Genomic DNA, 12,996 nt, shown 5'->3' with positions numbered 1-12,996 from the left:
TACAGGAAGCAAAAGCAGAGTCGACCAATTTCAGAAAAACCTATTTTGAAATAATGGAAATGAAGAATTCCATCCTGAAAATCAAAAACAAAGTAACAGGCATAGGAAGTAGGATCAACCAAGCAGAGGAAAGAATCTAAGAGTTTAAGAATTAATGGAAAAAATCTGGAATTAATACACTATGCAAAAAACATAGGAAAAAACTCAAAAAGAAGGAGCAAGGCCTCTGAGAGATGTGGGACTATGTCAAGAAACCAAATCTACACCTGACTGGTATCCCTGAAGCAGAAAGGAAAACTGAAAACACCATAGAACAAACATTCCATGAAGTCATCCAAGAAAACTTCCCATATCTTGCTAGAGAGGTGACCATTCGAGCACAAGGATTCAGAAAACCCCTGCAAGGTATCACATGAGAAGATCATCCCCAAGACACATCGTATTCTATCTCCACAAAGTAAGCATGAAAGAAAAATTCCTACAGGCAGCAAGAGAGAAATGTCAGACTACTTATCGGGGAAGACCCATCAGAATTACACCAGATTTATCTACAGAAGCACTACAAGCCAGAAGGAAATGGAGTCCAATCTTTAACCTTCATAAAGATAATTCCAGCCAAGAATTTCCTACCCTGCCAAACTAAGCTTCATCAGTGATGGAGAATTAAATTCCTCCCCAGACAGACATCCAAACTCTAAGAGAATATGCTGTTCAAGACAAGCCCTTCTGGAGACGCTTAAGAAGGTGTTGAACATAGATTAAAAAAAAAAGAATGGTCATGCCCATCACAAAAGTACATGCAAGCACAGAGTCAACAGAGCATATGGAGCACTCACAAAAATGAAAATACACACACATATAACTACAAAGTAAAAAGGAAACAAAGCAACCTCCTAAGAGCCCTATGATAGGGATAAACTCTCACATTTCAATAGTCAAATTGAACATGAATGGACTAAATGCACTACTGAAGAGACAAAGAGTGGCAAACTGGATAAAGAAACATGATCCAATAGTCTGCTGCCTCCAGGAACCTCATTTCATAGCACAAGACACCAACAGACTCAAAGTTGGGGGCTGGAAAATGATCTTTCTAGTAAATGGAAACAGAAGAAAGTAGAAGTAGCTATTCTGATATAAGACAAAGCATACTTCAAACATAAAAGGACACAGAAGGATCCTACATAGTGATAAAAAGTTCAATCTACCAGTAAGAAATATCCGTCTTAAACATATATGCATCCAACACAGGATCACCAGTTTTTATAACACAACTACTAAGTAAACTAAGAGAAGACCTTGACTCTCACATAATCATAGCTGGAGACCTAAATACCCCACTAACAGCTCTAGATAGATGATTGAGGCAAAAACAACAACAACAACAACAACAAACAAACAAACAAAAAACCCCAGAAAGCAACAAAGAGCTCTGGAACCTTAACCTGATACTCAATCAAATGGATTTAGTAGATATGTACAGAACAATTCACCCCAAATCTACAGAGTACACATTATACTCACCAGCACATGGAACATACTCCAAGATCGATCACATTCTTGATATAAATCAAGCATGAACTAATTTAAAAAGATTGAAATAATACCATGCATCTTCTCAGATCACAGTAGAATAAAAATAATTACCACCAACAATATCCCCGCAAACACACAAATGCATGGACACTAAACAACATGCTGCTGAATGACTTCTGGGTCAATGTGAAAATCAAGACAGAAATAAAAAGATCCCAGAAACAAAAAAAAAAACCAAAGACACATCTTATCAGAATTTCTGAGATGCCATGAAAGCATTGTTAAGAGGAAAATCCATAGCATTGCATGCACATATCAAGAAAACAGAAACATCACAAGTAAATAGCCTAATGTCATACCTAAGGGAGCTGGAAAGGCAAGACTGTCTAAACCCTAACTCCAGCAGAAGAATTCAGATCACCAAAATAAAAATCACAATTGCAGGATGTAGAAGACAATAAACAAACAAACAAACAAACAAAAAACAACTCATAGAATCAACAAGGCAAAATGCTGCTTCTTTGAAAGGATAAATAAGATTGACAGACCCCTGGCCAAATTGACCAAAAAGTCCTCCAAAAAAACCCAAAAAACAACAAAAAAGAAAGTTCAAATAACCATGATTAGAAATATAAAAGGTGAAGTCACAACTGATCTGAAGAAATTAAAAAGATTATTAGAGATTACCATGAACACCTGTTTGCAAATAAACTAGAAAACCTAGAGGAAATGGAGGACTTTCTAAAATCACACAAACTCCTAAGGTTGAAACAAGTAGAAACTGAAACCATAAACAGACCAATAACAATCCAGGAAATTGACTCAGTCATAAAACATCTCCCCACCAAAAAAAGCTCTAAACCAGATGGTTTAAAAGCTGAATTCTCCAAGACATTTGAGGAGGAGATGATACCAATCTTATTGAAATTATTCTAGGCAATTGAGAAGGATAGAATGCTTCCCAACTCATTTTATGAAGATAACATCACACACATACCCAAACCTGGCAAAGAACCAACAAGGAAAGAGATCAATCATCTTGAGGAACATAGATGCAAAAATTCTCAACAAGATTCTAGCAATTGGATCCAACAACAAATGTCAAGAATCATCTGCCATGACCAGGTGGGCTTCATTCCTGGGATGCAGGGCTGGCTCAACATTAACAAGATTATAAACATAATTCAGCACACTAACAGATGTAAAACCAAGAACCACATGATTATATCATTAGATACAGAAAAATCATTCAACAAAATCCAGCATCCTTTCTTGATAAAAACCCTTGAGCACCTAGGTGTAGAAGAAACATTCCTCAAGACAGTAAGAACCATCTATGAAAAACCCATAGCTAACATTTTGCTCAATGGGCAGAAGCTGGAAGCATTCCCCCTAAGAACAGAAACAAGACAATGATGCCCACTTTTACCCTTCCTATTCAACATAGTACTGGAAGTCCTAACCAGAGCAATAGGCAAGGGAAGGAAATCAGGGGTATCCAAATAGGAAAAGTGGAAGTCAAGCTATAACTCTTTGCAAACAATATGATTTTATACCTTGAAAATCCTAGGGAGTCTGTCAAAAGTCTCATTTCTCTGATAAATGATTTTGGTGAAGTCTCAGGTTACAAAATCAACATGCAAAAGGCAGTTGCATTTCTATACACCAGCATCAAGCAGGTAGACAACCAAATAAAAAGCACAATCCCATTCACAATAGCAACACACACAAAAATACCTTGGCATTCACCTAACCAGGGACGTGAAAGACCTTTATGATGAGAACTACAAAATGTTACTCAAAGAAATCAAGAATGAAACAAACAAGTGGAAAAACATACCATGCTCATGGATTGAAAGAATCAATATTGTCAAGATGTCTGTCCTACTCAAAGCAATCTACATACTCAATGCAATAACCCATCAAATTACCAACATCATTTTTTCAGACATGGAAATGACAATACAAAAATTCATATGGAAACAGAAAAGAACACAAATAGCCAAAACAGTCATCAGTAAAAGGAACTAAGTAGGAGGTAGCACACTTTCGTTTTCAAACATTAGTACAAGTAACCAAAACAGCCTGGTATTGGAACAAGAATAGGCATACAGACAATGGAACAGGATATAGATTACAGAAGCAAAAATGTAGTCTGTCAACCAACTCTTCTTTGACAAAGCCACCAGTAACAATCATTAGGGAAAGGAGAAAACTGGATGCTAGGAAAACTGGATGACCACATGCAGAAGAATAAAACTGGACCCCTACATATCATCATATAAAAAAAAAAAAACTCAAAATGGATCAAAGACATAAACATAAAACCTCAGCTATAAGAATCCTAGAAAAAGATGTAGGAAACACTCTTATGCACATTGGAGTAGGCAATAAATTCTAGACCAAATCCCTGAAAGTGAAAGCCATAAAAGCTAAGATAGACAAGTGGGACCTCATCAAACTGAAAAGCTTTTGCACAGCAAAAGAAACCATCAAGAGAGTAAAGGGATAACCCACAGAATGGGAAAAAATATTTGCAAATTATCTATCTGACAAAGGCCTAACATCTAGGATCTACAGGGACCTCAAACGAAGTAAAAGGAAAACAAGCAAACAAACAAAAAAAACCCACTAAAAAGTGGGCAAAGGACATGAACAACCACTTCTCAAAAGATAACATACAAGCAGCCAACAGATACATGAAAAAATGCTCAGCCATCATTAATCATCATCTGGTAAGGATGGCTATCATTAATAAGTAAAAAAACAATAGATGCTGTCATGGGTGTGAAGAAAAAGGAACACTTCTACACTGTTGGTGGGAGTGCAAGCTAGTTCAACCTCCATGGAAAGCAGTGTGGTCATTCCTAAAACAACTAAATATTTACCTTCCATACAATTCAGTAATCCCTCTCCTAGGAGTATACTCGGAGGCACATAAATCATTCTACAAAGAAGATGCCTGTATATGCATGCTTATTGCCACACTATTCACAATAACAAAAACATGGAATCAGCCCTACTGCCCATCAAAAGTGAACTGGATAAAGAAAATGTGGTACATATACATGATAGAGTATTATGCAGCCATAAAGAAGAATAAAATCATGGACTTCTCAGCAAATTGGTTGGAGTTGGAGACCATCATACTAACTGTACTATGGCAGAAACAAAGCTGCGTGTTTCACTCATAAGTGGGCCCTGAACAATAGTCACATCAGCACTAGGAAGGGATAGGCAGTTGCGGGGCACTGCTAGAAGAGGAAGGGAGGGAGAAGGATGAGGGGCATGTGACAACACAAAGGGTACTTATTCATTACCAGGGGGAGTGAGGGGCAGTTAGAAGCCCAAATCTCAGCTGGGCTTGGTGGCTCAGCCTGTAATCCCAGCACTTTGGGAGGCCGAGGTGAGTGAATTGCCTGAGCCTACGGGTTCAATACCTGCCTGGGCAACTGGGCGAAACCTCATCTCTACAATAAATCAAAAACTAGCCAGGTGAGGTAGCGCGCGCCTGTAGTTCCGGCTACTTGGAAGGCTGAGGGTTGCCGGAACCCAGCAGGTCGAGGCTGCGGTGGCCGGGAACATGCCACTGCACTCCAGTCTGGGCGACAGAGTGAGACTCCAACTCAAAACCCCTCCCCAACCCCCCCCAAACTTCACCTGCACGCAACCTACTTATGTAGTCAATCCTCACTTGCACTCCACATTCCTAATGAAAAAAAAAATTTTTCCAGAAAATTACCAAACCATTCGAATAATAAACATGTGGAGGGAGATGAGATTTAAAACTAAAAACAAATTTCAAAAGATTCAACCTCAATGAAAACAAAATCATCAAACCAGAGAAAGTAATATCTCCATTTCAAGCTATTTCTTAGACTTCTTTACTCTTTCATTTTCTTTAGTTTGCTTTTTAGAAAAATAACACTATATTAAGATTTATCAATTAGAATGTATAAGATGAAAAACAAGAGATATTATAATTCTTAAATAGCATTTGGCCAAACTTTAAAAAAATCAGGTCATGAACTAGGAAGAAGGCAAACTTGCATGGAGTCTGTTTGATAGCATGCTTCGGCACTCTTTAAATACCACAGTGGGTCTTTCTTTCAGAACTAAGCAAGTCTACAAAAAGAGACTGTTCTTACCCTCATTCTTCCATTCCTTATTGCTGGCCCATCTTCTGCCAGTCTCAACACAAACAAATCCATTTTGTATTCCCTTCCTCCACGAATGCTGAATCCAAATCCTTTGGCTCCTTTCTCCATGTCCACGGTGAAATAATCAAAATCCTTTGGGGATAGAGAGAAGGAGTAAACATTTGTTTAGTATCAGAGAAGCTTCTGACTATATCTCTCTTTTCCCTCTCTCTAATAACTAATGTATTCCAAGGGATATGATATTGTGAGAAGTAATAATCTGACTTCATAAAATATCCAAATGCAAGTCAAAATTCCAAAGCTTAAGCAGGTCAGGACACAGTTTACTTGGTCATCAAAAGAACTACTGTGTAGCTTGTTTATTTTGGTATTCATCAGTTTACTTGGCAAACATGTAATTATTGCATATAGACCTGAATGACATACTCTCTCCTCCTTTGAGTTTTGTCAATCACTCCTGTTAAGCATCATAAGTAAATGTATCAGATGTGTGTGTGTGCACATGTGTGCGTGTGTGTGTGTAAATTACAGTTTGCTGATGAAAAAAGTGAAATTTAATGGCATCTGACTACATCAGTTGCACAGATTATTGAATATCAAGATGGAGTGTACAAAATCAGTTTTTCTTTTACCTAAAATGCAGCATGTCCAAGATTTCCTGACCTTCACTGTTCTTAAAATCTTTGCAGATAAAGGTGATCTTCACTTCATGAGAAAACACTGTATTCTGATAGAGTTAAAATTGTACTTAGTTTATGTCTTGGTATCTAGTTACCGGTAGTAAATATCTACTAGATTATAAACTCTGGTCTAGACACTTTTCATAAATGTTGAATCCTCATCCCAGAACCCTCCCTTTAGGAAACTGAAGCTCAGCGAGGTTAAAGAAGTTGTCATGAGATGCATCCAGCATCAACAAAGAATCACAACACCTGCATCATTGGTTGTATAGAAAGGAACTTGTTGATCATTGTAGAGGCTACACTCCGGATTATGAAGCTGGTCCCGGACCTATCATTATGCACACAAGTGGGAGGTGGGGGACCTTGTAAATACTATGTATCTAAAATATCTCCCCTTCTGGATCTGTAAAATTTTCTGCATTAACAGCACTCTTTGAGGTTCCAGATAAGAGTACTTTTTAAACCTCGACATAAAGAAATGTACTGAAAGTTAGCTCACTAAATTTAGCAGGGACTAGTTCATCCCATTACCATTTATTCAGTTTTACTTATTCATTCATGTATTCATTGTCCTGCTTTACTCTGAAATAGATGTTTTTATCTCATGCATTTTGAGGATGCGATTATTATCCCAGTGCTATCAGAATTAGGACCAGAACTTTGGTTCTCTATCCCAGAAGGATGCTTTTTCCTCTCCCTCTCCTTCTATTTAATTCCTTGCACTTCAGGAAGTCTTGGTAAAGGCCCATCACCTCTGGACAGAGGTACCTGGGGCTGCCTGTAGTCCGACAGAGGGTACTGCCTGGTGTCGGGGGAGTGCTGCCTATAGTCCAGCAGGGGAGGCTGCCTGTAGTCCAAGGGTGGGGGCTGCTGGTAGTCCCCTCCTGGGGGTTGCCTGTAGTCCAGTGGGGGCTGCCTGTAGTCCGTGAATGGAGGCTGTCGGATGTCTGGTTTCACATCTTGCCTCGCTTTCACTTCTGACCTGTAACTAAATAAATGAAAATGGAATTTACTTTGGGTTCTCAGCATTCTTAGGAGCCTAGAAGGATCACATGACCTCTATGCATGGCCATTCTCTTGGTGATCCTGTTGCATGTTCAGGATTATGAGAAAATTAACATATTATTCTTAAATCTTTGACAAATGCCATGTTGTATACTTTTCATTTGGCTCCTTAAGAAAAATAATGGTTCAACCAGAACTTTATGGAAAGAGACTCTTTGACCTTGACTATTTAAAAACGATACAGCCACAGCAAATCTAGGGGTCGAAACATGTAACTATACATCCCCAAAAAATCAGTCTGTCTTAACACTACTAAACCACCAACTAACTCTCTCTTTCTTTATGTCTCACACGCACACCTCTTGTCAGATAGTTCATCACTTCATAAAAACATGATTAAAGTGACCTCCCACTACTTTACAAATGCATAGCTAAAGGCTATTCTAACCTGCTAAGTTGAGTCTTTTTGAATATCTTACAGAGGTCAAAGGAGTGATAGTAAGGCATAATCGCCAAATATAAATCAAGTAGAAAGTCACTGAATCTTTGGTAAAATTAGAAACATAATATACAGAGGTTTTAAATACTAGAATGTAGCTATCAAGGTTAGTATCAAATAACATCGTGGTCATAAGATGGAAGATAAGGCAAAAATGTTTATGTCCAACATTTTACTCTTGCTTATTCTAGATGTTAGTTACTAATAAAATAAACACAGAGATCAGAGCTAGGAATTTAGTACTGTTTTGCGAATCCCAATTACTCTAAGCTGAGGAGGTGGTTCCTAGTTCAAAAATGGGATTAAAATAGCTAATGCCTGCCACTATGGTATCATCAATAAGGCAAATGGAAAAATTATCACCATGGTATGGAGACCATTTAATTCTGTTGTTCATTGCCTATTACCATGGCAACAGTCTATAATGCACCACCCAGGGATGTAAGCAGATTGAAAAAATACATTCTATGTGGTAACAGTTTTACCTAAAGTTTGTTTGGAGAAAATATTTAGCACCAAGGAAAGCTCAAATCTAGCAGGAAAACAGGTTCAAAATCAGTAGAATTTTAACCTTTAACACTAGACGGTTTCTTGCTTGTGATCTCACTGTTGCTGATTAGTATTACATATTTTTAAAAAATCACTCACCTGAACAATTGCCATTAGTGTAATCTAATTTTTGGTGAGGACACCAGTAGATGTGATTATTTGGGGCTCTTGGAAGGGGGTTAGTAATACAGTTATTTCAATCAACCCTTTGAGTAGGTCCCATTTGTTACTTAACCCTGCAGAGAGGAGACATTCCTTTCATAAGCTGCATAATTTAGGCTTTGCTTTATACCTTAGTTGTCCATTCACCTACTGAGAGTATACATGCTGAGAATAGAATTGTTTAGATGCACTTTGAATAAGTTGCTTAACTATGCAAATGAATGCATTAAACAAAAGGAATTGAACTGGGTGACATCTGTCAGTGTGTGTTGGTTCCCTTCTAGAAATATCTTGTTTGGTGGCTTAGATGTCACATTGTTTTAAGTTACAGCATAATCACTTTATTTTCATTATCTGCATAGTATTGGTATGCAGTATCCATTATGTGCCCTGTTTCTAACCAGATGTGTCACGAGCTATTGCAAAATGAGGGGGAAATGCAAGAATCACCCCAAAGATTGCACAAATGACTACAAATAGGAGGAGGTGAAACTTGCAATGCAGTCATCCAGGCGATCACTCAAACTACATTCTACTGTGTCATGTGTCAGGATTTTAAGTTAAACTGTGTGTTGAAGAATTCTTTAGTAAAGAAAACATACTTAATATTTAATGAGTTTTGCTAACTTTTAAGTGAATGATACACTGGCTGGGGCCAAAAAATTATGTTACTTTGAATGTGTGAAACGTTTTAAGAAAAACTCAGTGTCATTAAAAAAGTAAGCTTTTAAAATTTCCTTTACGTATGCAAGAAGGTCCTCAATATAACCCTTTGTAGCTATTAATTTCATTATTAAAGACACTTTAGAGATGATAAACCAGATTACTAATGGCAAATTCTAACAGGTTTTTATGGTATGAAAAATTCCAAAAAAAGAAATGCTGCCCATGGTGATACTGCACATCATGTAGGCTCTTCAAGAGTCGTTTCTGGTCTTGAGCTTCTAGGGTTCAAAGTCTGTGAAAGAATTCAATCTCCAAAGCTCTTCCACTGACCTTGCCATTTTAAATTGCAGTCAAATATCAACTGCCCTTGCTGGGGAAGGTGAACTCTGCTACTTATACTTAGAGTTTTGGAATATATTCCATAATGACACTTTTGTTGTTTTCAATAATTTCTTCTCTTTGAATTGTGTTTTATTTATGTTCCTATTAAAACTACTTTATATTTCTTGAGCACACACTAAAGATGTTATAGGGAGAGAAATGAGTAGAAGTATGGAGGGTGTCATGGGAAGTCAATCCAAGAGTAAATAAGACAGGAAAAAATATTACTCATTCTAACTCACAAAATAAAAATTTGCAAGCAGATTGGCATTTTACTTTATGCTGCTCTAACATGGAAACTGGTTCAATTTGATATGTAAGTGGGTACTGAAGGGTGCAGGAAGCGACCAGAGGGGCGGCTCCCAAAATGGCACCGAGCATGGTGAGGACACACCAGACAACAAAGGCCCTATGTCCCGGTTTCTGTGTGCACAATTCCCCGCGAGCACGAAGTTCAAACCTGCAAGCCTCCAATCCTTAGCCAGCTTTGTTATGCATCCAATAGGACTATAACACAGCGTCACCCCCACCCTACTCCCATGCAGCTCCTCCAATAGAAACATAGCACGGCCCCTTCCGGCCCCTGTCAGGCTAATAAATACAGCCCACTCCCTGCAACTCTCTCTCTCTTTTTTTCCTTCGTTACAGATCCTCTCTGTAACAGCCCCTTTAATAAATCTGTTGGTCCTGGCCGGGTGTGGAGTCATTACTGGTGCCGAAATTCTTTCAGGTACTACTTGTACAAATGAAGAAATAGGAAATCATACTGTATATTTGGCATATAAATTGTCTTGAGGGCCGGGCTTGGTGGCTTAGCCTATAATTTCACGCCTTTGGGAGGATGAGGTGAATGGATTGCCTGAGCCCGCAGGTTCGAGACCTACCTGGGCAGCCAGACCTCATCTCTACAATAAATCAAAAAATCAGCCGGGCGTGGTAGCGCACGCCTGTAATTCCGGCTACTTGGAAGGCTGAGGCGGAAGGATCGCCGGAGCCCAGCAGGTCGAGGCTGCAGTGGCCGGGAGCGGCCACTGCACTCCAGTCTGGGTGACCAATTGAGACTCCAACTCAAAAAAAAACAAAAAAAGACACCGCATAGCCAGACTGGTGTTGTCAACAAATGCCACAGCATGAAAATGACGACAATGCTGAGGCAACCATTTGGGGAGAGTTAAGGAAACACTGAGAACATATTGCTTAACTCCCAGGAGAAGCACCAGGCCTGACGGGGGCGGAGACAGGAGGTGACAGCCAACCACTTGGGGACCAGGAGAGACCGCACGTCCTACGCGCTGTGCCATCCCTGCATTTGAAACTTCACAGCAGCCACGACAGGAGAGGCTGCCAGGTTCCTCCTTTCTTACAGATGATGAAACTCATGCCCAGCCAGACTGGGTGACTCCGGCGAGGACACACCAGGGCAAGGTGTAGACCTCCTTGTGGCATCTCCTCTCCTGCGTCTGAAACAAACCCAGAGTTACCGGAGAACCCAACACAGCCCACTTTTGAAGAAGAGCAAGAAACATGGCAGGGGGTCAGGGGGAGAGCTCTGGGGAGAGGAGGGGATGAATGTCTATCCTTCAAGAAGCCGGAACATTCGACGGGGCCGAATGCCTCAAGACTGTCAGGAAGGCCAGGGACAGGATTGCTCTCGTCCCCTCAAAGGAGAAAGGCTGGTGTGACAAACGCCCTCGAAGCAGTCCTGTTCTTTTCATGGCGAGGGCCATACATTGGATTCTGAACTTCCTTTTTGGACTAAAATCAAGAAGAGAAGTTGCCTAGCAAGAGTTCAAACATTAAAGCAAGCCAGGTGCCCTGTGGAGTCAGTGACTCATCCTGGGTCTAGGACCGACGAGGAGCATCTCAACAGGCCGTGACATAGCAGACTGGAGTTGTACGATGCACTGTGTACCCAGCACCCTGGGGACGGTGCAGGAGCAGGCTGCATGTGACACCTCCATCTTCTTGTTTATCGTAGGAGACAACGGTACCCAGAGGAACGCCATCATTCACCAAATGACACCTGCACTCATGCACGTATGGTAGCGCAATTCACAACAGGGAAGACATGAAACCAGCCCAGGTGCCCATCCACAGTGAACTGCCTAAAGAAAATGTGGCCCATATACCCCATGGCACACTATGCTGTCGTCGAAAAGAAGGAAACAATGTCCTTTGCAGCAACATGGAAGCAGCGAGAGGCCATCATTCTAAATGAATTTAACGCGGGAACAGAAACCAAATACCGCAAGTTCTTCCTTATAAATGGGAGCTAAATATGGGCGCACACAGGCATAAGGATGGGAACAGTGGATCCCGAGGACTCTTAAAGGGTGGAGGAAGGGAGGGCGGCAGGGGTTGAAAGAGTACCTGCGAGTGCCATGCTTACCATGTGGGTGATGGATTCAATAGAAACCCAGACCTCCCCGTCACGCAGTATGCCCACGTAGCAAACCTACCCGAGTACCCCATGAATCCAAAATAAAATTGTAAAAGCAAAAATAAAATAAAACATGATAATATACCATATATATATATATATGCACACAAATTTTATACAAATGTACATATGCAGGTATAGATCCATGATACATGAAAGACATAACATGCCAACAAAGTATCTCACTTTGCATCATAAAAATTAGAACCTTGCCAGTTCTAATTTTTTTGAGGCCTTCCCTGACGGTATACTCTTTTATACTCCCTGAAAATGTTGTGTGCGTTATTTTCTTGCTTTTCTTTGTATTTTTATTTCACATGCATCTCTACACATATAAATGGAATCCGTTCATTTGTATTCTTCTGCTAATTGCTTTATTTGTTCAACATTACATTTTAAATATTAAACTATGCTGCTGTGTGTTGTAGTTTATTTATTTTTACTGTTGTATGGTATTTCGGTGTGAGTATAGCGCGTTTTATTTTTCATTCTCCTGTCAACGAACAATTGCATAAGAAGGTTTCTTATGCATCAGTGTAGGCAAAGAAACACAAGCATCATTCAGTAAAAAGAGTCAAAATAATGTGCATTTTTTGAGAGTCTTTCTCCAGAATAAAATTAAGAATATCTGTAGAGATAGAATGACCCCATATACTCTTAAAATTCCCAACGCATATGCTTTTCACTATCATCCAACAGAGAACTAGTGATTATATGACCTGGTAATAATTAGCATGCACAAATTTTCTTTTGTTAGTAAGAACTCTGTGTGGGTGTGTGTGGGTGTGTGTGTGTGTGCGTGTGTGTGTGTGTGTGTGTGTGTGTGTTTTGCAGTTGATTAGCTCTGTTTTTTAATTTTTTTATTTTTAAAGATGTGGGGTACAATTCAGGGTTAGGTATACAAATGTTCATTAT

General features: G+C 39.6%; 1 protein-coding gene across 1 annotated transcript in view; it reads right to left on the bottom strand.

Moving 5' to 3' along the window:
* MAGI2 (membrane associated guanylate kinase, WW and PDZ domain containing 2) overlaps nucleotides 1-12,996 on the bottom strand; it is a 223,949-nt gene that overhangs the window by 123,017 nt on the left and 87,936 nt on the right. The window contains exons 10-11 of the mRNA XM_021709136.1: nucleotides 7,148-7,367; nucleotides 5,685-5,828 (exon numbers count right to left, since the gene is read on the bottom strand). Coding sequence (XP_021564811.1) covers nucleotides 5,685-5,828; nucleotides 7,148-7,367 — 364 coding nt within the window. The remainder of the gene's footprint in view (nucleotides 1-5,684; nucleotides 5,829-7,147; nucleotides 7,368-12,996) is intronic.

This window comes from Carlito syrichta, unplaced genomic scaffold, assembly GCF_000164805.1.
Source record: "Carlito syrichta isolate Samal-C Ts95f unplaced genomic scaffold, Tarsius_syrichta-2.0.1 Scaffold165773, whole genome shotgun sequence".
NCBI lineage: Eukaryota > Metazoa > Chordata > Mammalia > Primates > Tarsiidae > Carlito > Carlito syrichta.
This window is presented reverse-complemented; position numbering and strand designations above follow the sequence as displayed.